Genomic DNA, 24,717 nt, shown 5'->3' with positions numbered 1-24,717 from the left:
GTAGAAACATTTAAAATGAATTCTGCTTACTTTGCTTTTGTAAAAGTATCAGGTATAATGCATCCTGGCAGACTGAACTAGAAAACAAATATTAGAATGAAGCATTTTGATTTCCCTGCACACCTCGTTAGTAGAGTTTAATGCGGCGCCTGGAGCGATGCTCGTTTTATTATGCTAACGGGCTGGTGTTGTAATATTTTGAGTACGTCACCGTTGGTGACACGATGCATATTTAAACAAAGGCGTCGCGCCGTGAGATTCGAGCGAAATTGTTGCACCATTAAGCGTCACTTCAAATGAAAGTGCTCTGACGCCTGTAAGAATTTTATCTCCCTCTTTTTTATTTTTGTAGCGATTATTTTTATAATTTGTTATTAATCTGTTGTCAAATCTAGAAACAAATTATACCGAGGGTCTTTAATTTTAATAGCTTGCGTATTTTGTATCACTGTTAGTATAGTACACACTCTATTATAATGGATCTGCGATGTACTATGTTGAATGTCGCCAGATTCTCTTTGCTACGCCTATTTGCTACACTATCTTGTAGGGTCTAGGTATACGTACATATGTAAAAATGAAACAAAAGTGTTAAATTAGCAAATTAAAATTTTACCGACTTATATAGATTAGTCACAACTTCACAAGCATAAAAATTGTTCTTTGATAGACATGATTGTACTATAAATGTAATCACAGGCAACAACAAATTGCGGTTTAAGTTGTGTTTTGGATGAAGTATGAATGAAATGCCATGTCACATGTACCACAAATCCTTTAACAGTGAAGGAAGAAAACTGTTTATAAACTTTCACCGTAATCTCTTTGAGAGTGAAATCATCATTGAGAAAAAATCGTTTTGAGATGAATACAGCGCCGCCGGATGCTTTTGACAGTCGGGACACATCGCGACCTGAACGATTTACATATTACGTGACACTTTTGCAAAGCTGGACATTGACTCCACTCTGATAGACTGAGACATCGAGCACGATATTGTTTTTCGGATGTTACGCGCCATTCCGCGCGGATCAAGGGTGAACGGTTTTTTCATTGCTTCTACTGAAAATTCTATGAGCGCTCCTCAACGTTTGTGACCTTTACTTTGGAGTATCTTTTTACTATACATTTATGGCAATAAAACGTCCCACCCCGTTTGAAATAAGTTGCCACGAGACATGAACGTTATTTATTAAATTATGTTAAGACACGTTGCGCTAGACGGCAGCCGGTAAGATTAAATTATTTAACATAAAATGTCGACACTTTGTTATTACGCGATTTTCAACCTTAGATTCTATATTGCTATATTCTCTTAACTCTGATAAGTTCTTTGATGTTAAACTGTACACCTATATCTGGTTATCACTAACAATTACCTTTACAGTACTGTCAAAGACAAGCTACGTGTTTTGACATTATCCTTTGTTATGTTATAATAAGATATCAAACGACTGTCGTGTAAAAAATAATTAAATAAATTGATGGACAAAACCAATTACCCTGAATATTAAAACTTAAACTGCAGAGCCTTAAAGCTTGTGTATTATGAGCAGCTCTCACTGCAATTCGACTGAATATTAAGAGAAACTCTAGCCAATTAGGCGGGGAATATCGAAAAAGTTTCAGCTTGTTCCGCGAATAGAATCGAGAGCTTATTGGCTCTTGCAATAAATTTATAGAAAAGTCATAAATATTTTACATTATTTTCAAATTTAAATTTCCCTGTTGTTGTCGCTAGCTCTGCAGCTATGCGATTATAGAGATTGAGATATTTATGATCTAAGAAGAATTAGTACATAAAGCGAACAGTTTTTTAGGAAACAAGTAAAACGAAAAGAGAGAGTAAGATATGTATATAATATATATACACAATTTTCATAATTTTCAATAATAGCATTTGTTTGCATAAAAATCACTAGATATCAAATCCAAATGAAAAAGCATTCATGTGGTTTTTGCATAACTAACGGTTTACGCTATGCAACAAAATCCTGCGGGTTTTAACCATCCTGAAAGGGTAGCGCTGTACGCAAGCAATTTGGAACGTGACGTGAACGATATGTGGACAGATGACGCGACTATTTGTTGCCACACGATGTTCCCAATATTTACTTTAGGCTGCATATACACGTTTCCTGTTTTTACGGCTGCTCAAAAAAAAAGAGTGTGTTTTCACATATATCTACTTAAATATATAGAAAAACACACTTTTCTTACACTTACACTTAACATCCTAAACATCTTCACAGAAAATATAAATACATGACGGTACGATATTCTTTAGTCCACTGCGTCAAGCGGGAACACACAACATTAAAATACACACAACTTTTTGGAGAAAAAGCTACCGGAGTTTTTGCGTGAAAGAATCAAATTGTTACATTCATTAGTTACCTATTTGTTGTTAATTTAACAATGAAATTGAAAGGCTGTAAAGTATGTATGTAGTAGCCTACATTGAGCTCTTTGTGGTGCTGTGTGTCACCGAAGCGCGACCAAACTTTGTATCGACGCGACGTTGTTTACGTTTGATAAACGTGTTTGTGTGTTTTGTGGTTTTGCCGTGTTATCGATGTGCATCATGTCACTACCCCGAATTATCTTATGAGTGAAATTATAAAAGTTTGAAGTTATTAAAACTCTCTCCTAATAGTTTCAAAGGTATTGATTTATTTATTCATTAAGATTGAACCATGTCATTAAGAAATTTCAATTTATATAACTACATCAATAAATAATGATTATTAAAATAATTAGAACAACATACATTATAATCATGGCAATTAAACAACGTAGGTACACCACCAACAAAATAGAAGTGATCAAGATTCCTTTACAATAAATATCCCCACAATTTCAAGAAAACATTTCATAACGTGTATCTATTCAGGTAAACAAAAGTGGATTTGCAAAAGAAAAAAGTGAAACTTGTTTTGCGTTTCTCGCCAGGGTTCTCGGGGCAGCTCATAATTTTGAGGCTTAACAAACGGCCGGGATAACACATGGGTTTCCGGAGAGTACAAGTGTATTCACCTTTCCATACTAACCGCAACGGCTTCCGTACAATGCTGAGAAATGAATATATTTGCTCGTAAGACACCGCTCATAACCTAGCGTGTATAATATTATATTATTACTATAACTATGAAGTAATGTAGAAAATGTTTTATCAACAATTATCATTTCATTAGCATACTTAATAAGATAATAGAAAATTACCACACAAAGTGTTTTAAGGTACTTTAAAAAAATGCTTTAACAAATAGTTTTTTTTAATGTCATTTTAGCCACAAGCCTTTGTCATCGTCAAATAGAAAGGTCTTGTCGCATTCAACATACGACAAAAAAATTACCGTGCAGTAAACCGTTGAGGAGTACCAATGAAATATTTCCTCGACGAACTTAAATAATAATTGAACTCAAACAAAAAAGAAATTGTTATAACTATGTAGTTACAAAATAAGCGCATATCCAGGCGTGCAATGAAATAGGGTACAAACTTAAAAAAATGATTATAAATAACTAAGTACTAGTCAGATGATCATACAAATACATATACCAAATACTAGTCAAATCAAAAGCAGGCAACTAAACTAGCAAATGAAGATGCCTCGTTCAATCGTTGAACTGTCAGGAACTTCTCGTTCATTTCGGCTAAAGTTTTCCTCCTGATTTCGGATTGTTGCAAATTTAACGTGCAATCAAAGTGCTTCTGATAGCAAAGGCACTAAATTAGATGCCAGCTCGCAAACTGCCCGTTAGCTTAGAATCATTTAGAACTTCAACATTTACTTAGAAATTGTTTACGTTCGCGATTCCCATTAAAGTTGTTCGTTTAATTTCAAGGGTCTAGTATTATCAGGATATTTTCTAGAAGTCGTCGAATACATACGAATGTGTTGTGATTATTTTATTAAATTCTCACAAAGTTTTTTAATTTTTTAACTAAATTAACTTACATTTTGGTGTTTATCTATTATACTATATTGGGTTCATAAGTATTTCAAAATCCGTTAGTACCGAACATAGAACCATTTCTGATATTTTTTTTGTTGACATAATTACTGAGATTTGTTTAAAAAACAATAGACAAAAATATGCATTTGACACTGAGAATTTATAATAAAAATCTGTTTTGTAAGCCGCATTACATAATGGTGAAGTAGTATTTGATGAAAACTCGTTTTAAAAGGGGGGAAATTTGCGTTATTTTATGTGGTTTTGCTAAGGAAGTTTAATATTCAGCATTTGGGAATAAAATCTATTAAGTCTCCTTCACCATACGCTAAGCAACGAGTAACATATACAAGTCTTGGTGAGTGAATAAATAATTAATTTTTCATTCATATTTATTTTTTTATTCATATAAATTTTCAATATGAAACTTGCCTTTTATAGCAGAATTTTCAATATTATCTTCATGAAGAACCTTACATGGCTACACTAACTAACTAAAGACTAAACACTAACACTAACTAAAGTTAAGTCAACCTTCAGGAGTAACAGGCAGCGCCTGGAAAAGTGGCATAGTGACGCGAGGATGTGGCGTTGCCGCATGAACTATGTTGTTTCTGCCAATTATTACAACTCCTTTGCTATCTAATTCAAACCTGTCGTATTTCTCATTCATTAATAATTTGGTTGTAGTTGTTTTCTCAGCTCCTCTTTTGTTTCGGACTTTTTCTGCGTTTTCATTCATAGATCCAAATTCGTCCATACTAGGTTTCTGACTATTGTTACTAGGCAAACGTTGCAAGCGTCCATTTTGTGTTTGTGCCTCATATGGTGATGGTAGTAGATGTGGTTTCGCAGTCGGTGGCGTGGGCGATAGCACATACCCCGAAGAAATGTTATCTATAAATAATACAAGTATATTTAATTTAGGAAGAAAATGACATTTATCACCTTTACCGTAACATAGGCAGAGATTGTGAATATTCCAAGAATAATATTATATCTTCACGGAGATATCCCATATTGGTCCTACTTTTTCAATGCGTAGTCTTAAAATATTAATATTTTTTCTATTGGAAGATATTATAAAATCTCATGTATTTGCAGATGCTGAATCTTTGACTAATCCACTAATCACTTTTATTTTGTATACCAATTTTATACTGACTCCTACCTGGTCCACAATTTTGGTACTGTTTATTTTATAATATATAAGTACATAGAAACAAAACAGTGGCGAATTACATTTATTATAAAAATAGTTATATATAAAATAGTTATTAATATTGCGTTTTTCTAATAAAAAATAATGCCATTGTTATATCTAAAACCTACATAATAAATAATTTAGGCACTATTGAATATAAGAATAATACTTGACAAAATTACCTGGTGAGTTCCATTTAGACGTGTTGGACAATAATACAATGATAAAAACAATATTCAAAGCACAAACGAGTAGCACAAAATACTTGAACAATTTTGCCGTTAAATAACACATATTGAAGGTAGTTTGTCTCACTCAGCCATATTTAGACTAAAATTATTATTTTTAAAATTCAAGTTTTGTTTCTAAATTCTCTTATTTTCATAAATACTTGGGTACAGTGAACAGCACATAAACCAATGGTAACTCAATTTAAATACACCATTATTATCGCTGTATAGACTTCTGGCATGACAACTTTGTATATTGATGACTGTACGAGAAAACACTGACCGGTTTGAAGATGCAACCAATAAAAATGGTAATTATTAAATTAAATGACTGCGATAGTACAGTGATCAGCATTACAACCTACCCATATTCGGGAACGGGTAAGAAGCTTTAGTACTACATCTAAATATGATTGGACAACAGCTATGTTGGCTATTTACTATCGGCAAATAATTTTCTATTTCGACTTACATTGGCGGGTTTTCTTGCGTTAAAAAATGCCAACATGCAAACTACGCAGTGTACGATCTCTTCCTTGATCCCATGTGTTAGTTTAGATGGAAACTTATACTCTAGGTATAAGGTTCAAAAATATGTATGAAGTTTTGCAGCTGACTGTACGTTCATTCGCTTCGGCATTAGTCTGAGTTCACTGATAGTGTGAACCAGGATAAAATGACTACCTACCTATGTACTCAAAAATGTACTTATAAACGATTTAAGTAATATAACTTCTCATTGATTACCTATCAGTTATAATTATTGCTTGCTTTGTTCCTATCATCATGTGGTAACGAGCAAAAATATATTAGGTATAGAAATATTTTTGAAGAAAATCTTGCAAAAACTGACATGTAACAAAAAATGGTTCCGCTTTGTGGAATTTATTTGATATCATTCCTATGATTAAATAATAGGTTAAATAATTATTTCATAAGTTTAATTTTAGTTACTACTTATTGCAAAAGATTCAGATAATGGTGGGTTTCTATTGCAGATTTTTAATATTATTTCTAGTTTTTAGTAGTTAGAAAAGGTCAGGAATAAGAATTTATAGATAGAGAAATGGGAGGCTTTTGTCCTGCAGTGGGACATGCTATAGCTAAAAAAGTTCTGAAACGAAAAGTTTATGTCAAAAGTTAGTAAGTATAATAACATAATCTAGTTAATAATATTTATATATTCCGAAGAAAAAATACTTGATAAAAATCAATATTCTTTATTTTATTAGAAATCAATGACACATCGCCCTGTTACCATCGACGTTATATACACATGTGCTATTTTATCAATCTATAGATTGGAAATGCAGGAGATAATGCAGTAATCTCTTAGTTATGACTAATTCTCTCGGTGTGACAAATATTTCCATTTATAAAATATTTGTAGATACCTGCGTCTCCGGGCTTTGTAACCGGGAACATGCTAGGATGAGAATGTGATATATTGAAATAACAATAAATAAAATATAAATGTAAGAGTACACCCAATAGTAGGTTATTCCTTGTACAATGTAACAGCAAATAAATATATTAGTTATATTAATGTTTCATTTGACCGAGGTTCCTACAGAGACAGGTGTCTCGCTCAATGTCTGCCACAATAAATAGCTATTTACCAGGGAGTGCGGCCGTAGGGTACGTGACTGCAAACTATAGTCAATAACAGATGCGTCACTTTGTTCAACAGTTCAAGTAGTTGAGTAAATATTGCAGCATCTTTCATTAGCTCGAAGGAAAATCCCATTTCAATAGAAACCACATATTACTTAATACATGTCTGTTTGTGGTGAGAAATATATTGTATGTTGTGAATGTACTTGCAGTTTTCAGTGTTTTAGCTTAAAATTGTATTTCTGGTATTAAATCGATAGCGATAACTAAGAGACCAATGAAAACTCAGTGCGAAGTAGAGACGTAAAGTTGGAAAGTGATCACTGGGCTCCTATGCTCTATGATCTAAGGCTCTAAGCCTGGAAAAAAAATGGAAGGGAAATTTCTCAGATAACAGAAAGAGTAGAGTAGAGAGTAGAGTAGTAAGGTAGCAGAAATATTTTCTACATATTACTTACAAACATAGTGACAAATCGTTTAATCATGAGTCATGAGTTTTATCCATCTTGAAATCGACTTCAGAATGAAAGAGACAAATCTCATGGTCGTCTAATTCTCCTGATTTTTGTTAGATATAATATGTATGTATGGTATATATGTACATAACAAAAAATACATTTTTAATTACAAATGTATTTCGAAATTGAACTACTACCTACCTAGCAAAAAGTAATTTCATTAAGCAACTACAATTCTGTAACCTAGGTATATTGTGGTGCGCCGTGACACGCCACAGGAAGGTGTTCTCAATTTGTCGTCGGAATGAGATTGTCGCCGCTTTCAGTATTAGGTAAGTGGCTTTTACATTTCACTTTACCCGAGCCGTTGATTTAGAACTCGACTTCAACAAACATCGATGTGTAAATACTTACAGATAGAGGCACACTAAAATCGTTAAAATGTAAAAAAATCCACCAGGACATATTTACGTCGGGTACTGAAAGTTCATACACCACTTATTATTATTATTGTGTGTGTACTGTGTGAGTGGGTTTTACCCAGGGTAAGTCCCATTTACCAGAATATAATGTAAGTATACATACAATCATCGACCATACAACTAAATTGAAAAGGCTGCTGATTATGTACCTATTATCCTTACAATTTCAAAAAAAGTAATAAAATAAACTTCAGGGTTCTTATACCTTACCTACTACTAGTAAAATTTGGATGCATTATAGGAATAATATGGAATAATATTTTGGTGAAATTATATTTACATATACCGTTACTTAACACAGTTACTTAGAATACTTTTCTTATATTAGCATGGACCATTAACACTAATCTGGTAGGCAATTATTGTAAAACTACCTCTGCTGGCACTAATTAAGGCAAAACCGACTTAATGACACCTGCACCACACATATATACATGCAAATATAGGTATATAGTTATTAGATACGTCAACATCAATATTCCATCAAAATTATCTAGATAGAATCACTAAATTAACGTATATAATCATAATGTTTTCCCAATTATGGTGACTGACATTGGCCTCAACGTCAGTCGATGAGATGGACGAACTTGTCGTAAACCGGTTCGTGTTTTTGCACACACGAGTGTTAGGTACATAAATCTAACAGTTGGTGAACTTCGTTTTATTTGACTGGTTAACAGTATGAAGTCAGGAAAGACCACGAACATATTCTAAGAATTGTTTAAGTTAAAAACAAATATGTTTAAGTATTCGGTGCTAGTTGTGTGTGCCATGACTGTTTGTGTATATTGCGGATCCTCTAAAGCGACCTCGAGAGGTAATTGGGTTTTTTGTTTTAATTCCATAATCGTTTATTACTCTATTTAGTTATATTTGATCAAGGTCATTAAACTGATATCCGTTCTTTTGATATAAACACTTTTTGATTTATTCAAATTATGGTTATATAATTCATTTTATATTTAGTACCTAATTTCAAACGAAACTAAATATAAATTATTTTCTGCAATGACACAGCGCAGCAGCACAACTCTTACTTAGTTACAAGAATATATATTGTACAATGTTATCCTTTCTTTTGGATAAAAAAATCATTAAATTTTATTCTAAAATGGTACGGGAGTATGTGCGGTGCTCGTTATATCTTGATGAATAATTTATTATCTTATGACCAGTTATAAAATAGTACCATAATGTTGTTCAGTGTTATTAAAAATTCAGTAGATATTTTGCCTGTAATAAAATTACACCAATCTATTAGTATTGAAATAAAAATATTTCGCTCATTAACTTTGTGATGGTGAAGTAAAATTTCTCGTAGTGGTTTTGTCAAATGGCAGTAATCTGTCAACAATTTGTTTATCATTGTCAGAAAAACGAACACCGCAATCTTGGTGGCTACAGACTCAGACTCAACAACAAAACAACAACATCAACAGCCAACAACAACAGGGATTCCCTACTACTGTTGAACAACAAAGCGCGGATGTAGTGGCCTACACTGTGACCTTATCTAACGAAAACCAACTTGCTGATGTACTTAAATCAGTTTTTGATTCACCTGCTGAAAACAGCTCAAATTTTCAATTAATTGCGTCTTCTAATGAAAGAGGATTTAATTCTGACGGCTCGGTGATGCCTGAAAAATATAATGAAATGATAGCACCACAAGGTACACCACCTCAACCGGAACAATATAGGTATAATGAAAGACAGCCGAATAGTAATCAATTCGATGAAAGAAAAGATCCACCCGATAGCAATAATGAGGGTACTGCCCAGGATGGTGGAAGACCAGCGTTACCGCCACCGCCACCGCCACCACCACAATATTCAGATTATGGAAGGGGTCCTCCACCTCCACCCCATCATGATTACGGCAGACCACCGCCTCCTCCACATGATTACGGTAGACCACCTCCACATTATTCAGACTACGACAGACCGCTGCCACCTCCACCTCTACATCCGCCATTTGATCACAGACCATCTTATGACAGGGAAGATTATAGGAGGCCCCCTCCACCTCATGATCCATATTACAAAGGTAGGCAATCAGACTATTACCCACCACCCCCTCCTTACCATGGTCCTCCCCCTCCCCCGCCAGAATGGCATCATCACCCCCCACCACCTGACAGTCATGAACACGATTATTATGGTGGCCGACGACCTCCACCACCTCCTTATTATCATCATTATGGCCCATCACCTCACGAACGATCATCTTATGACAATCATCAATACGATTACTATTCTTACAGAAGACTACGGCCATCTTATGACCATAGACCACCACCGTACAGACAACCCCCACCATATCATCATCCTCCACCGCCACCAGACTTTTTGTCTCAAGATTATCAGCAAATGCATTCTCAACTATCCAATAGACCTACAAATTATGACAATACGAATACCTCTAATCCTTCACAAGGTGAAAATACAGATAAATCGGAAGATATAGATTATAAAATTGACCTTAGACTAAATATGAACACAGATGTTCAGAATTCTGGAACATCTCGACGAGTTAAACAAAACGGTATACCATTGATTAACAATGCTGATACAAGTACAGTTGAAAATAGTTCTCTAACATTTTCGCCGTTTTTATTCCAAGTTATGCCAGTGAAACCGGAAGACTTGAGATAACATTAATTTTAATTATTTTGTAAGCATAACTTTGTCTAAGTTCTTTTTTACACTAAATAAATATTTTAAAAACTTGAATTTTCTTTTCGTTGTTTTCCATGTTAAAATGACTCTTATTTAGTTTACACTGTTGGATGTCATATCCTCAATCATCTTTAAAACTATTAATTATTGTTACATATTATTTAAGTAAAGATAATTAAATTAGTATTCATTTATTTTAAAATCTATGGAGCATAAAATAAAAACTATACAAGAAATAAAGACTATATAATACCTAGTCATATATAGCTTTAAAATGAAAAGCCCATCTATAAATATAAGTAGTAAATAAAAGTTAATTTGGATTTTAATGCCATTATTATAACTTTAAGGATAATATTGGTCTAAAAGATGAGTGAGCCATATATTTTCTTGAACAATATTTATTTTTTTTAAATTATATTCTTATTTTGTTTCGTCTTCTTCTTCTTCTTCTTTTTTAGATAAACGTTCTCCACCATTTCACGGACCGCAGCCGCCTCCGGGACACGGACCTCAAGGTAGACCACCAGGCCACGGAGGACAAAGGCCACCTGGACATGGAGGATTCTCACCAAATGACAGACCTTATGACTACGATGGTTCCCGAGATGATAGAGGTCCTCCAAATAATCGTGGCCCACCAAATAATCGGGGTCCCCCGGATCATCGGGGTCCACCACCTAATCGTGGCCCACCAGATAACAGAGGCCCACCTGATAATAGAAGACCACCAAATTATGGAACAAATGATGACAGAGAGCCACAAGATAATAGGGATCAACCAGACAACACATATTCATCCGGAAATGGACAACCTCAGGGAAATAAAGGAAATTCAGAAAATAATGGCTCAGACAGGCAAACGAATGTAGTAAATAGGCCGTCAAATGCACATGGTATCGCATTAGATAATAGAGGTGATGATGATGTTACAGAAAAGCCTGCACAAGGGATACCATTATTTCAAGTACTTCCTGTTACTCCTGAAAATTAATGAAAAAGTTTTTTTCATGTTTTTATAAAATTACTGTTAATTTTAGAAATACCTGTGCAGTCATATTTAATAAGTTCGAGTTAGACTTAAACAGAATTGTAACTAAAAGACTGATACTCCCTTTGCATTTGTGATGACTATTGAGAATTATCCTTTATCTGCAATTACGCAGAGCTATACATTTAATTTGATTTTGAAACTATTTTCTGTAATATTTAATTTTTGCATCTGTCGGAGATGGACAAAAGTTGGAAAAATCGGAGCCTACATAATATTATACAGATTTCTCATGAAAGGTTTATATGAATTGATTCAGTTGAAAATGAAAATAAAGTAAATTATGTAAAAGTTGAGGAACAGTTTCATCATTATTGCTCATTAGAGCCACAATCCAACCTCGCCTGAGAAAACACGACGCATTTTGAAAATAAACTCAAATGCCTATTTCAAAAAATTCAAATTCAAATCATTTATTCAGAAATTAGACCTTCACAGGCACTTTTTCTCGTGAATCTTTATATTTATAGTTATTTGTCACAAGCTACAAACTACTGGCATTTCGGAACGACCACTGCTGAGAAGAAATGCCGAAAGAAACTCATTTGAACAGTGTTGGTCCCTATGGTTGGTCTATATGGTCATGTTAATAACGCATGGATATAGTGTTTTTTGTTTTGTTGATCTATGTGTGATTGTACTATTGTGATTTTCAAAATGTTTGATATGAATTTTAAAAATAATTTAATATGAATCCATCTATTGGGTCCGAAAGTCACGCATACATTGCTGACCGTGATTATATGTCTGTCATGGAATATGCCATGGATTATGTATTCTTTATTTCCATTATCGAGTATGTTATTGTTAACACTGGTGTCAGATTTAATTCAAATTGACCCAGGGCATCTGACATGAGTTTTACGATTACATATCGACATCTGGTGGCAAGTAGACGCATATACCACTATCAATACCAATGAATTAAACTGTTCACCAATAAGCAGATTTCTTCACGACGTTTTCCTTCAGCTAAGCCTAAATAAATAAATAAATATTAGGTCAAATGACAGATTGAGCTAGCCCCAAAGTAAGTTCGAGACTTGTGTTATGGGATACTAACTCAACGATACTATATTTTATAACATATATAGATAAACATCCAAGACCCGGGCCAATCAGAAAAATATCATTTACCATCATGACCCGACCGGAGATCGAACCCGAGACCTCTCAGTTCAGAGGCAAGCACTTTACCACTGCGCCACCGAGGTCGACAAAGCATGAGACAGATTGGTATACTTAATAGTGACATATATTATGCTCTCTCTCTTTCTCTTTTATCCTTACGTGTTATGTGTAGAAAGAAAATAGTGAAATTTTGTGTAAAATATTCCACTTCTTGTAAAATATTAAGAAATAAAAAGGTTTCTACCACTAATAAAATTAAATATCTTTATTATACATGAATTGATTAAACATAGCTTGAAATTATTTTCAAGTCACGACAATAAAATGTAATAATGGTAAGTTGCTTCTAGTTGATCTAATTTATATGCTTTTTCAACTAAATCTACACTTATATGAATACAATTTATCTCACCAAATCAGTTTGAAACAAAACACCACACAAACTTATTTGTTTTTAATATATAGTAAGATTAATTAATAAGTTGGCATACATCTTCCATCAGTAGTGCGTTTGTATCCTGTCTCACAATTACCTGCAAAATTTTCTCTTCCCTTTTGTTCAGTAGTAGTTTCCACTGCTTTACTGGTTGTGGTTTCATTTGCACTTTCTTCACTAGGAAAGACAATAGTATTCAGGTTTTGTTTTGAAGGTTCCCTAATTTCAACAGTAGAAGATGTAGTTGTTGATACAACGGTGTTTTCTGTAATATTTATGGTAGTATTTTGTCCATTAGATGTAGAGGTGTCAGCTTCACTCGTAGGGTTTTGATTTTTGACTGTAGTTGGTTGAAATATTTGAAATCCTTTGAAATTCTCTCGCACTTTTTTCAATGTTTCTCTATTTCTTTCTGCAACTTTTTGAGCAAATTCTAATATATTACTTCCATGAACTAAATTTGAAAACTCCAGTAGCACAAAGCAACAGATCACGATTTTTAGTTTCATATTGAGAATGTGATTTTCACAAGTTGTGCTCCCTTGAGACTGATTTTGTCGACTGAGATTTAGTTTTAAACATATTATAGAACTATAGATAACATATTGACCTCTTATCAGAGACAAAATAAAATAATACTAAGTTTCAAAGAACTTCCATTTGGTTGTAAATTCCATTTCGAATCGGAAAACTATGTGCGGTCACCATCTAAAAATAAAACATTAAAGATATAAAAAATAATAAAAGTAATTTATATCGCCGGTAGGACCACACACTAATAATTGGGTATTAATTAGGGTATAAATTAAGTTTTTTATAAAAGAAACAATAAAGTATGACTGAAACTATCAATTTATCTGTAATCATTTTACCTACATTAATTCCACAGCACATGGAATTTAGATACTGTACCATAGATTCCATTACCCACTTGGAATGGCTTAATGAAGCCATCGAAATGGTGTAAAACAGGATCTATTCTACTTACATATTACAATAAATAAATCGCATTACCTTTAATGGAAAGGCCGTTTACATGAACCCATTCGCGATTTGTGTGTTCCCTCAGGACATCTTAAATCTGGGACTCTTATAACTTGACTAGTCTGTGTATTTCCCCTTGCTTCTTCTACTTGTCGAAGTTTTTCCTCAATACTTATGATAACGCCGGATTCCACTGTTGAAGTTAAGCTCATCACGACCATGAGAACGATTAAAGCATTTCTAAATTCCATTTCACTTTAATATTAATAGCTCCCGTTCACACTACCAAGTTGCTTTGCAAACACCATTGGCCAGCATCCGCTCTCCTTTTGGACACGGAGGTAGGTTATAAGGAACGTCGATTATAGATGCTTGCAGTTGTACTACTTCATTACTTGAGCTTTTTTTGATTTTGATTTTCACTGGTTCTAAACTGGACACTGATTTCTTAAATACTTTGAAAGGATTTTTCAACATGCCACGAATGTCACTTAGGGTATTTGTCGCGGCACCGTTAGACGGAATTACTACGTAACCAACAATAGCGAGGAGTAATAAAGGAGTGAATAGAGACGTCATTCTACACTCAGTACAGGCGGCGTATCACTGTTGACCATTCGTTTATCACCAGTCAACTTCCAATCGGAGTAGTTATGTACACGCGATAACATTGACAATTTATGCGTCGCACATTTTTTGGCAAGATTACTTTATTATGGTTCTAATGATCTTAAAAAAATGATTACTTTTTTTACACATATTTTGTATTATATTAGTTTATTCATAGATTAGACCTAATAAACTTTGCTATCTGTGGAGTTGTGTCAAATTGGTGTTTAGCATTCTTCAATCACACTACTAAGCACTAACTACTAGTAGTACTAGCACTTGTAGTGCTTTCACTGGTAATAAATAGCTCATTAAATCATCAACACATATGTACTATGTGCATTTGTTGATGATTATTGAGAGTATTTATATTCATATTCCCCAATTATTATCGTATTATGAAATCAAAATCTATGCGAATCGAATAATAAAAAAATATTCTCAGTGGTATTATTCAATTTGTTTTCAGTTAATCATTTATTTTGGTAATGGGTACAGTTGAACTCAATGTATGCGGAAATAACTGTTTTAAAATTATCTACCTATAATAATATAGCCAATAGCCATATTGTTTTATCTCATTAGTATAAATAGAGTAATAACTGATAACTAAATTATCATGTTCAGTATAACTGATAACTAAATTATCATGTTCAGTTTTAATAACATTTTATAATATTGGAGAATATATAATATTGAAAATAAAATAATAAAATGAAAAATCTTTGGAATTGAGTGGAAATTGAACCCCTGAACCACCACATAAACTAGCGAAAAAATACCAGGTTCATTCCCGCTCTATTCCAGATGTTTTCATCTGAATATTATTTTCAAAGTTCAAAAGCATTTGTGACATGTATAACAATATAATATCAAAAGTAAGGAAAGTTTTTACTTGCGTGTGGTCTGTAGATCCACTGCTTTGTGTATACACAGGATACCTAGATCGATAGACACATAAATCACCTATAGTGATAAATACGAAAATTAACTTTTAACATGTGTTCTTTATAAAAAGTACATAACATAACAAGAAAGTAAATATGCAATGACGGACCTATCCCATAAAAGGATCTCTACCAGTCAACAGCGATAATTAGGAGTATACTTTACTCAAGATAAAAATGTAGTTTTTCATCCAAATGCTAGGTTTTAAATTACAAAATAAATATTGTTGTTATTATGAATTATAAAGTACACTTGAAGTTCATCATTGTGAATTTCTCGTTAGTGGTTCTCGCAATCCAGCCTCGCCTCAGTGCGTTCATTCGGATCGGATAAGGAAGCCTAATTTTCGCGATATAAATAACTGACCAAGATTTTATTTGTTTTGTTGAAATTGATTTACTTACCTACAGCATAAAATGTACTTTTTATGTTTTTAGTATTCATAAATTTAATCTTGTATATATTACAAACGTCTAAATAAAGGCTACACTATTATTATGACGTAGCTTACTGATAGGGTATTTGCCTGTGTATAAAATAAAATGAAACGTTACATCATGATAGCATGGTAATTAAATGTTACTTTAATTAACCATTTTTATTTATAGTAACATTTGGTATTTTTTGTTGTATAGTAACAATTGTGACGTCATTTGTGCCCACTGTCATACAAGCCTTTATTAATCTAAGCAAGCCACATATATTTTTTTGATCATGACTCATTGTATTAACACGTTATCAGAAATCATGAGTATATCTTTTCTTTATTGATTTGATGGATTGTGAAATTTTTGCTTTTTTAAAGATGAATTTGGCTGGCCATTATACTTGTCAACATTTTTTCAATATTTTATTGATCGTTTTGGAAATTCTACTTGCTCTATTAAACTTATCACTAACTATATGAATCGCCTTACCTACCTATACGAAAATTGCTTCAAAATTAAGCCTTTGATCCTTTGTGTCGTAAACGAAAAATTCCATAAGCGCCGGTATTCCGTGATTAAAATAACTTTGTCAGAACGATATTTTAATTAATAACAACTATTAGGAATACCTGTTTACCGTTTAGTAAAAAAGTGTTAGACAATCTTTAAAAAACGTACAGATAAAGCGTAACGATATCTATACATACAGAAGGTGCCTATCAGACTGAAAAACTATAATATTTCCTATAGTGTAGCTGGACCAGTCTCATCAGACTGCACAACGTTGGTTAAGGCGTCGTTTCTATATTTCCTATACTTTAGCTGGACCATCATAGTTCTCCATCTGGTGTTCCAGTTTTCAAAATCATTTATACCCTATAATGTGTTGCCCAGACTTAATAACAAAAAAGCTATATAACAAAAAAGTTTCATTCGAATCCATCCAGTAGTTCTCGACGGTAGTAGCGTATACAAACAGACAAATAGATATACAGATTTTTTTCTTTAAATTCTTACTCTGTTACTATGAATCTAATTTTGTTTTTGTGTAAATATGTTCAATGTACAGAATTTTTGTTTCTACTGTTTTATTATATGAATTGATGCGAATTTCGTTGTCATTAAGTATCATATTAGCATATCAAAATATGTTTATTTAGATCCTTACATATCCTTGCATGTTATAAAAAAGTTCCCTGTCGCGTCTATCTGTCTGTCTTTCGCGATAAACTAAAAAACGACTGCACGGATTTACGTGTGGTTTTCACTAACGTGATTGAGGAAGGTTTATTTGTATATAATTGATTTACCCGAGTGAAAGCGGATCGGGCCGCTAGTTGAAAAAAAAGCTCCAAGAAATAATTTTATTCAAAATATTAAAATTTTAGTACAAAATAAATAATAGATTTCTAGAATTTTGGGCAAGGTTAAAACCTTGCCCTATATTTTACCAATAATTATTTATCTACAGTCTTATTATTATATTTATTTATTATTATTGACTGTAGACTGCTGAGGAATTTCTTAGTAGAAAATCTTCTAGTGGAAATGTCTGCCTTTTTTGTGCTGCAAAAAAGAAATATAACTATAATAGAAACATAAAACCAAAATAAATCACATAATGATCTGGTACTCGTAAAAATTAGTTTAAAACAAAGTATAAATCATAATATAGCCGAGGAATGCTGCAAGTGTTATGGGCACTTTTGCGTCAAGCAAGTAATTCGGGGTGGTCTTTTCGACTGACCAATGTATGGCTATTATAGTAAATATTTTAATGTTAACTTAATACTACACTTATATTTTTAATTATATGATTTTCCCAATACGATTTAAAGACATTTCTAAAACATAACCTATTACTATATTTAATACATACATGGTGTTTTGGTTTTTCCTCTTCTGAAGATGAAGAAGATGACGATGAAGACGAAGAAGAATCGTCTTTATTTAGTCTCTGTGAACAAACATGACATAAATTAATATAGATTTTAATTTAATAGATTATTTTAAGTTACTTATTGAAAGAGATCGTTTTTTCGTCTAAGCGAAGTTGGAAGCATATTTAAAGATATTCCTTTCAAAGCACCATTTTAATTCGTTTTTTTTGCTGTTCTGCTTAAAATAAAAAATAAAAAATAAAAAGTGTTATTCTCAGAATAATTAAACTGTTTTTTTTTCAGTGACTATGCTTCTAATGACAGCAAAATTTTCTTTTGATTCTTTTATACAAAACATAAGTGAAACAGTTTCTACGTAAAACTTACACAGGTAATTTCATTTTCTTCAGACGAAGAAGAAGACGAGGACGACGAAGACGATGAAGACGATTTACCCTAAAAATTAAAAGTTTGAAATCAAATATGTTAAATAAATAAATTTTACCATAGATTACCCTATAATGGGTAAGTCTTTACCGTATTATGTGGTCGTTAGAGTTTAATGCACTATACTACTGACTTAGGAAAACAAACGGGTAATGGGGTCACTTGATAATAAGTGATCAGTGATCACCGATGACCAGGATTATTAAATCAGGTGTATAGAGTGAAGAGCAATGCAGTCCATTTGTATAAAAATTACAAATACCCGGCCTAAATTAATCACGTCGCATTGGGAACATTATATTTATATTTGGATATCGGAGTCCGATTACTAAATTGTATTCGTAGCAATGAATGAAGAAGTCGGTTAAAAATTTCCTAGTTCAAATTAATTTTATTCGCATTTATGTATCTGAGACTGTTTTTTTTAACGCTAGTGAGTATCTGTTAAGGTAATAACTTACACATTTACTTTTATGATCTTCTTCGGACGATGATGATGACGATGATGAGGAAGAGGATGATGAGTCATCACATTTATTTTTTTGCTGAAAAAATCTCATTGTTAAAATTATTAATATTCTTATTTTATTTTTCAGAAGGTAATACATTATAACAAAATTTCACGTACATGAACTTACTAAAATAAAATTGCGAAGTATTGAAATAGGTAGAAGTGATAATCAGATCAAATATTTATTGTGTCACAATGGTCTTAACCCACTGATATTATTAAGGTGGAAGTATATAAGTATATTTATGACTTCTTCACGCTCAAACGGCTGGGCCATTTTTTATGAAATTTTATAATAACGTAGCTGATCTTGGATTAACACATAGAGTACTTTATATCCCGAAAGTACGCGATTTAGTCAAAAAGTCTTCAGTTCAATAGCGCTTTATAAAGTAAATTGTTCTGTACAATTTTTGCTATAAATTTTACGCGGGTAACTTCGTTCTGTGCAGCTTGTAATATATAGTAATGTTTCACTTTGTCCTGTCCATAACAGAACATACAATATTTAATATTCAAATTATATTTGTAAATATTTACTATTGTAAAAAATCACAATAATAATGAAAAAAATAAGGCTTCAAAATTATATTTCTATATATCAAAACAATATTTGTAATTTTATTCGCATATTAATTAATATTGTATTAATATCAAACATTAAATGTTTCTTAAACCTTCACCCTTAATCTGTACTAGTTTCTTATCAGTTACACTTACAGTGATAGTTATTGATAAACTTGTACCTATGAGTACTTGCAAAATAAGTGCATCTTGATAGAAATTGTGCGTCATTCTACTCTGCCAGAAAGGCTAGGTGACGAAATTTTTATGCCTATTTGAAGGATCTTACACCATATGCGACACAAGCACTGTGATAATGGCAATGCAATTAAAGATATAACAAAATTAAAATCTCTAAAAAATTGTGTCTGTATTTTTAAAGCTGTGTTTTTGACTACAGTTAAGAAGCTTTTTAGATTATTTCAAAATCAGTTAAGAAGTATTAATTAATATACTTAGTACTTAGAAATATTACCTCTTCACATTTGCTGCGGCAACGATATTTTCTGTAAACAAAATAAAATACTTAACGCGATGGATATATAATCATTCACTTCGATGATTATAAATATTAAACTTAAATAAAATTTTATTAAACTTTAAATTGTTTCATTAAATGAATTATCAAATACTATATTTCTGCTTATCATCTGGTGAATTATTCGGAACCCATTATCTTAATCTTCCTCGTGTTTCGTCATTATCATATTTATGTAAGCAGATATTTTACTAGCTCTGCTCTCTAGGCTCCGTTTCTTTTCGTGAATGCAGTGAATAGAGTTGCTTCGGTATCATCAAATGCCACTCTAATTGGTCAATTTTATTAATAGTAAGATTTAGTATTTTTTAGTTTACATTACAGTATCACTGAAACGCTTTGGACTCCAAGATTTGTGACGTTACGTGTTCCCTCTGTCGTGTAAGCTCCACATATTTTTTTTGTTTTTGGCACATGTAAAAAAAGTATCTAATTTGACTTCATGGTAACTATCCTATTGCGTGACAAAATGTCGGTATTACCCATTACAAAATGCCGGTATTACCCATTACACCCGATAGGTAACGACACGTACACAATGCGAAGTTTTTCACACAGTTTAAATTCGCCTTACCTTGGAGAACAGGGGCTAGATTGTACCATCATCAATAAAGCAGTGAAAACTAAAACACCCAAAATTATTTTATTCATTGTGATGTTAGTTCTGAAACAAAAATGTTTTTATTATCACTAAGACATAATAAGACATTATAAACAATTTGCGATTCTCTAATCATCGTATATAAATTTGAATAAAAGCATATAATTGAGTCGTAAAACTAACAAGGCAAAATTTAATTTTAGGAGATAAACGGCCATATTTACTTTATTACATAATTATATAACATATGTAATACATAGTCAAATAATACACATATTTTAACTAAATTCATAAATCTTAAAAGAAATAGTCGTTGCTAAAACTTTTTTAACTTGTTTATGCAAAGATTTGTAAATTTAGTGAAAACGAACTTTAAAGTTTAGTTTGTAAATCCAAAGATTGTTAATCCAGCGAAAACGAACTTTTCTGCACGAAACGTGTATCGAAATACTTCTTATCCATTAATTTATATATATTTAAACCTGAATTGGGACTAATTGTACTTACATCAAAAATTTGTTATATAAAATCTGAATTTAACTGACACTAAATTCAACTGACACCACCAAGATTTTGCATAGACTGAATTTTGATCTCAAACTCGACAGTAAAATATCATCTTGCTCAACGTTAAGGTCATAGCGATAACTTGAAGTAAATAGGACACTAGTACGAAAATAAATTCAACATCAAGCTGACATAATAAGTATATCAGTCTGTTTAGTAAATACATGGAATTTTACGTAAGTAACACCATACGGAACAAGTCGAATAAAAATATTTGAACGTGTCACTGATTATTGCACGAATATTAACACAATTTTTAGAATAAGTTTACTATATGTCAATGATTGATGGCTAGTTTTATTTTACTAACATATATGATAATAGACCAATTAAAACATTATGTTATTCTACTGCGATTAAGATCAAAATATAATAAATATCGACACATACCACATAGGTATAACATGTTTTGCAGATTTAACATTAACTTTCCCTCAGACCATCAGGTTCATCTGGATAATTCGATAAATACTCTGTCAGCGAGAAAACAAGCTCCTTACACAAATAGAAGGGATTTTAATATCCTTAAGTAGTGATGATACTGGCCTTCTCTTTCGTATAAAAGACTTGCAAAGTAATCCACAGAAAGCGTACAGATATCTTGCAAATCTGCTTGAGTCATCGCATCCTTTTCAAATAAATAGGGTCCGAAAAAGCAACGTTTATTTTTTTCATAATTCGATTGCAAAGAAGTGCAGATAGTAGAGGGTTAAGTTTTCTTTACAATGGACCTTTCACAATAGACGAGGGTTCGAGGGTCAGTCGATTAGGATAAATAAACCGTTTATTTATACCTCTTCAGTATTATGATTGGCTGATGATGTAAAATTATAGAAAAAAGGTTTATGACGCAGTAAAAATATAATATGAGAGGCCAAATACTATTTTAAATTTTGTTGTTAGCAAAAAAATTGTTTCCCAAGTGGACTGATTAAAAAATCCTTTGAATTGTATTTTTTTCAAATATTTAAAATTTTTATTTATTATTATAATGATTAACAGAAAAGTGGAAAGGTTTGTTGAAAAAGCCAATCGTTTACCAAGTTCTACTGTATAAATTGGTCCGACATAACTTTTAAATTATTGAATTTGCCTCTCAATGAAAGGCGAACGTATTACTTGCAAGTAAAATTGCGTACCGGTTTTAAACTTTCCGATGAAGTGAGTTCGAAAATGGCATTATAAATTCAGCAGTTTACAATCACAGTACTTGCCGAAGAAAAAACCTTGGCGGGAAACTCGTTCTAACTTTTCCTATTTTTCTGCGTTAATTTCACCTGAACCCATTACACTTTACAACAATTCTTAGTGAGAACGTTTCTATTAGGGTGCTCAAATTGCATTTTAAATGACTTTCTTGGAACTTTGAAGACTCTTGTTTTGGGTTAAGTAGTAATTAAATGTATCAAACATAATTTGAGTGTTGTCTGACATTCTCGTTATATTAATTTTATTGGAATATTTATAGAGTATATTATTTACAATGTATTACGATTATATTAACTTCGTTTATTCCCATTATGTTTAATTCATAATAGTTGCATTAAGACTAATATTGACTAATTCGCTAATTTACACTAATGTAGTTTATTTAGATTTGGTGGGTCGTTAAATGAACTAGACATTTTGCGAATTTGTCTATCTGAGACTCCGGTGCCAATTTACGAATTAGGCATAATGCGACTAAACATATATTTTTACCTACGAACACATGACCACATTTATTGGTAGATAGATATGCACACCTTGAGAAGTATCGATAGAAGCATCTAATGTATCAAAGCTCCGTCTTTGACTTTGGACCGATAGAAAAAACTAATATTTACGGCACTTTCTTATACAAAATCGATGCAGATCTCGAGTTACTTATCCTTAGAACTTTATTTTTTATTAAGTGCATACTCAACTTAGTATGTAACTTTTTCACTTTTTGCCTCCCTTGTTTATAAGAGCCAACTTTGATCCATCTCAGTTATTCAGCTCGAAAGAAGTCGAACACGAAGTAAGAAAGTAGTAACCAAGTTGCGCAATGAAATGCTAAGGATGAATAAGTTAATTGGCCTCCTGAGCGTATCGGCGTGGGGGTTGCGCCACAGAGGAATGCATTTAAATTGGATTTTAAGAGTAGAAATCACTGGCGCCCTCTCCGCCTCTCGCAGCCTTGTTAGAGCCAATCTCAAAGTTTACGTAAACGAATAAACCTCCGACGTGAATCGGAGTTTATCGGTATCAATCCGGACTCAGTACAAAAAGGGCAATCAAATCACAATTAAACGTATAAGTCGTTACTGCCTATTCAGTTTTCAGAACTTTCATTTTATATTCGATTCCACTGCAGTTTCGACATTTTGATTCTAATGCAACCTATAAAAGACCTTCTATTTGTTACACTACTACAAAAAAAAATAGTAATGGAGCCTGCTAGATAACTAGAACTCCTTTCAGCTTTAGCTAAGACTTTCAGTACGGAAAATTACAAAATTAAATTTTACAAAAAAATCTATAAAATCGAAGTTATTTAGAAGAAAGTGATTTATTTCCGTGTTGAAATGTACTTCAGTTACCTCCGTTGCGCGGCTGAACGTTTAAACGGGTTGGTAGAGAATTAACTGCAAGAGCTCTCGTAAATGTGAGTTTATGTTTCTAGTGGAGCTTTAGGAAATCATTATGATTACCTGCAATAATTTCGCTTTGCTCATTTATACGTTGGCACGATTAAAACTTCTTCAGCTTCATAATGTTGGTTGCAGTTGTGTTTGCTACTACAATACATTTTTATGTATGTTATTTTTCGTTACTAAAGTAAGTCAACTGAAACGGAATTTTTATGTTGACTTTAAAAAACCGATAGAGGCACTTTTGATAAATATTTGACATTGGTTATATTGAGTCCGGAGATAATAAAGACAAATTAACAACAATACAATTGCAGTCAGATCGGGCCGCGCGAGAACTGAGGGTTCAAAAAGTATGGAACAATAATTTAGAGATACAATAACAACATCGATCACAACATAAATATTTCTTCGTGAGGGGTAAGGCAATAAGCTCAGCTATTTATATGCTCATTAGTGCGTTAATTATGTGACCCCGTCGTCGGGTCATCGTTCAAGTCGGGCCAAACATTACGTTAATGACGCCAGGCCAGCCAACCTTCGTCGCAGGTAATAATGACGCATTTTGTCTGGACACTGCAGCAATAAATAACCTTCTGCCACATTCATATAAAACGAATTCTCGCCTTGGTTGCTAGGGCGAAATATAATGAAATATAGAAAAAATTGTCACCATAAATTAAATAAGTATATATCATTATAGAACTTGAAAGTCATAAACGCTATCGATAAGCTGGTATCGATGATTAATAAAATTAAAATCTTGTATTAATCTGG

General features: G+C 32.5%; 2 protein-coding genes and 1 long non-coding RNA gene across 4 annotated transcripts; 1 reads left to right on the top strand and 2 right to left on the bottom strand.

The window, feature by feature from the left end:
* Nucleotides 1-2,650: 2,650 nt before the first annotated feature.
* LOC128669329 (uncharacterized) lies at nucleotides 2,651-7,932 on the bottom strand. The gene is made up of 2 exons (XR_010369864.1): nucleotides 5,347-7,932; nucleotides 2,651-4,857 (listed from the first exon to the last, which is right to left on the bottom strand). It is a non-coding gene; the product is annotated as an uncharacterized LOC128669329 (long non-coding RNA).
* A 617-nt stretch (nucleotides 7,933-8,549) lies between these two features.
* On the top strand, nucleotides 8,550-11,977 carry LOC128669328 (basic salivary proline-rich protein 4-like). Of its 2 annotated transcripts, none has more exons than XM_053744086.2 (3): nucleotides 8,550-8,768; nucleotides 9,324-9,860; nucleotides 11,092-11,977. In XM_053744086.2, exons 1-3 carry the CDS (start codon nucleotides 8,690-8,692, stop codon nucleotides 11,622-11,624), a joined length of 1,149 nt encoding a protein of 382 aa, XP_053600061.1. In that variant the 5' UTR covers nucleotides 8,550-8,689; the 3' UTR covers nucleotides 11,625-11,977. The 2 variants fall into 2 exon arrangements, with proteins under 2 accessions (XP_053600061.1, XP_053600060.1); XM_053744085.2 differs by having other exon boundaries at nucleotides 9,324-9,998.
* A 5,590-nt stretch (nucleotides 11,978-17,567) lies between these two features.
* LOC128669330 (uncharacterized) lies at nucleotides 17,568-21,418 on the bottom strand. Its single transcript, XM_053744088.1, has 7 exons — nucleotides 21,266-21,418; nucleotides 20,732-20,821; nucleotides 20,095-20,125; nucleotides 19,006-19,089; nucleotides 18,485-18,553; nucleotides 18,097-18,174; nucleotides 17,568-17,783 (listed from the first exon to the last, which is right to left on the bottom strand). The coding sequence occupies exons 2-7, from the start codon at nucleotides 20,806-20,808 to the stop codon at nucleotides 17,757-17,759; spliced, it is 366 nt and encodes a 121-aa protein (XP_053600063.1). The 5' UTR covers nucleotides 20,809-20,821; nucleotides 21,266-21,418; the 3' UTR covers nucleotides 17,568-17,756.
* Nucleotides 21,419-24,717: the final 3,299 nt, after the last annotated feature.

This window comes from Plodia interpunctella, chromosome 4 (genome assembly GCF_027563975.2).
Source record: "Plodia interpunctella isolate USDA-ARS_2022_Savannah chromosome 4, ilPloInte3.2, whole genome shotgun sequence".
Classification (NCBI taxonomy): domain Eukaryota; kingdom Metazoa; phylum Arthropoda; class Insecta; order Lepidoptera; family Pyralidae; genus Plodia; species Plodia interpunctella.
Note: the sequence above shows the minus strand (reverse complement) of the source record. Positions and strands in the feature narration are given on the sequence as shown.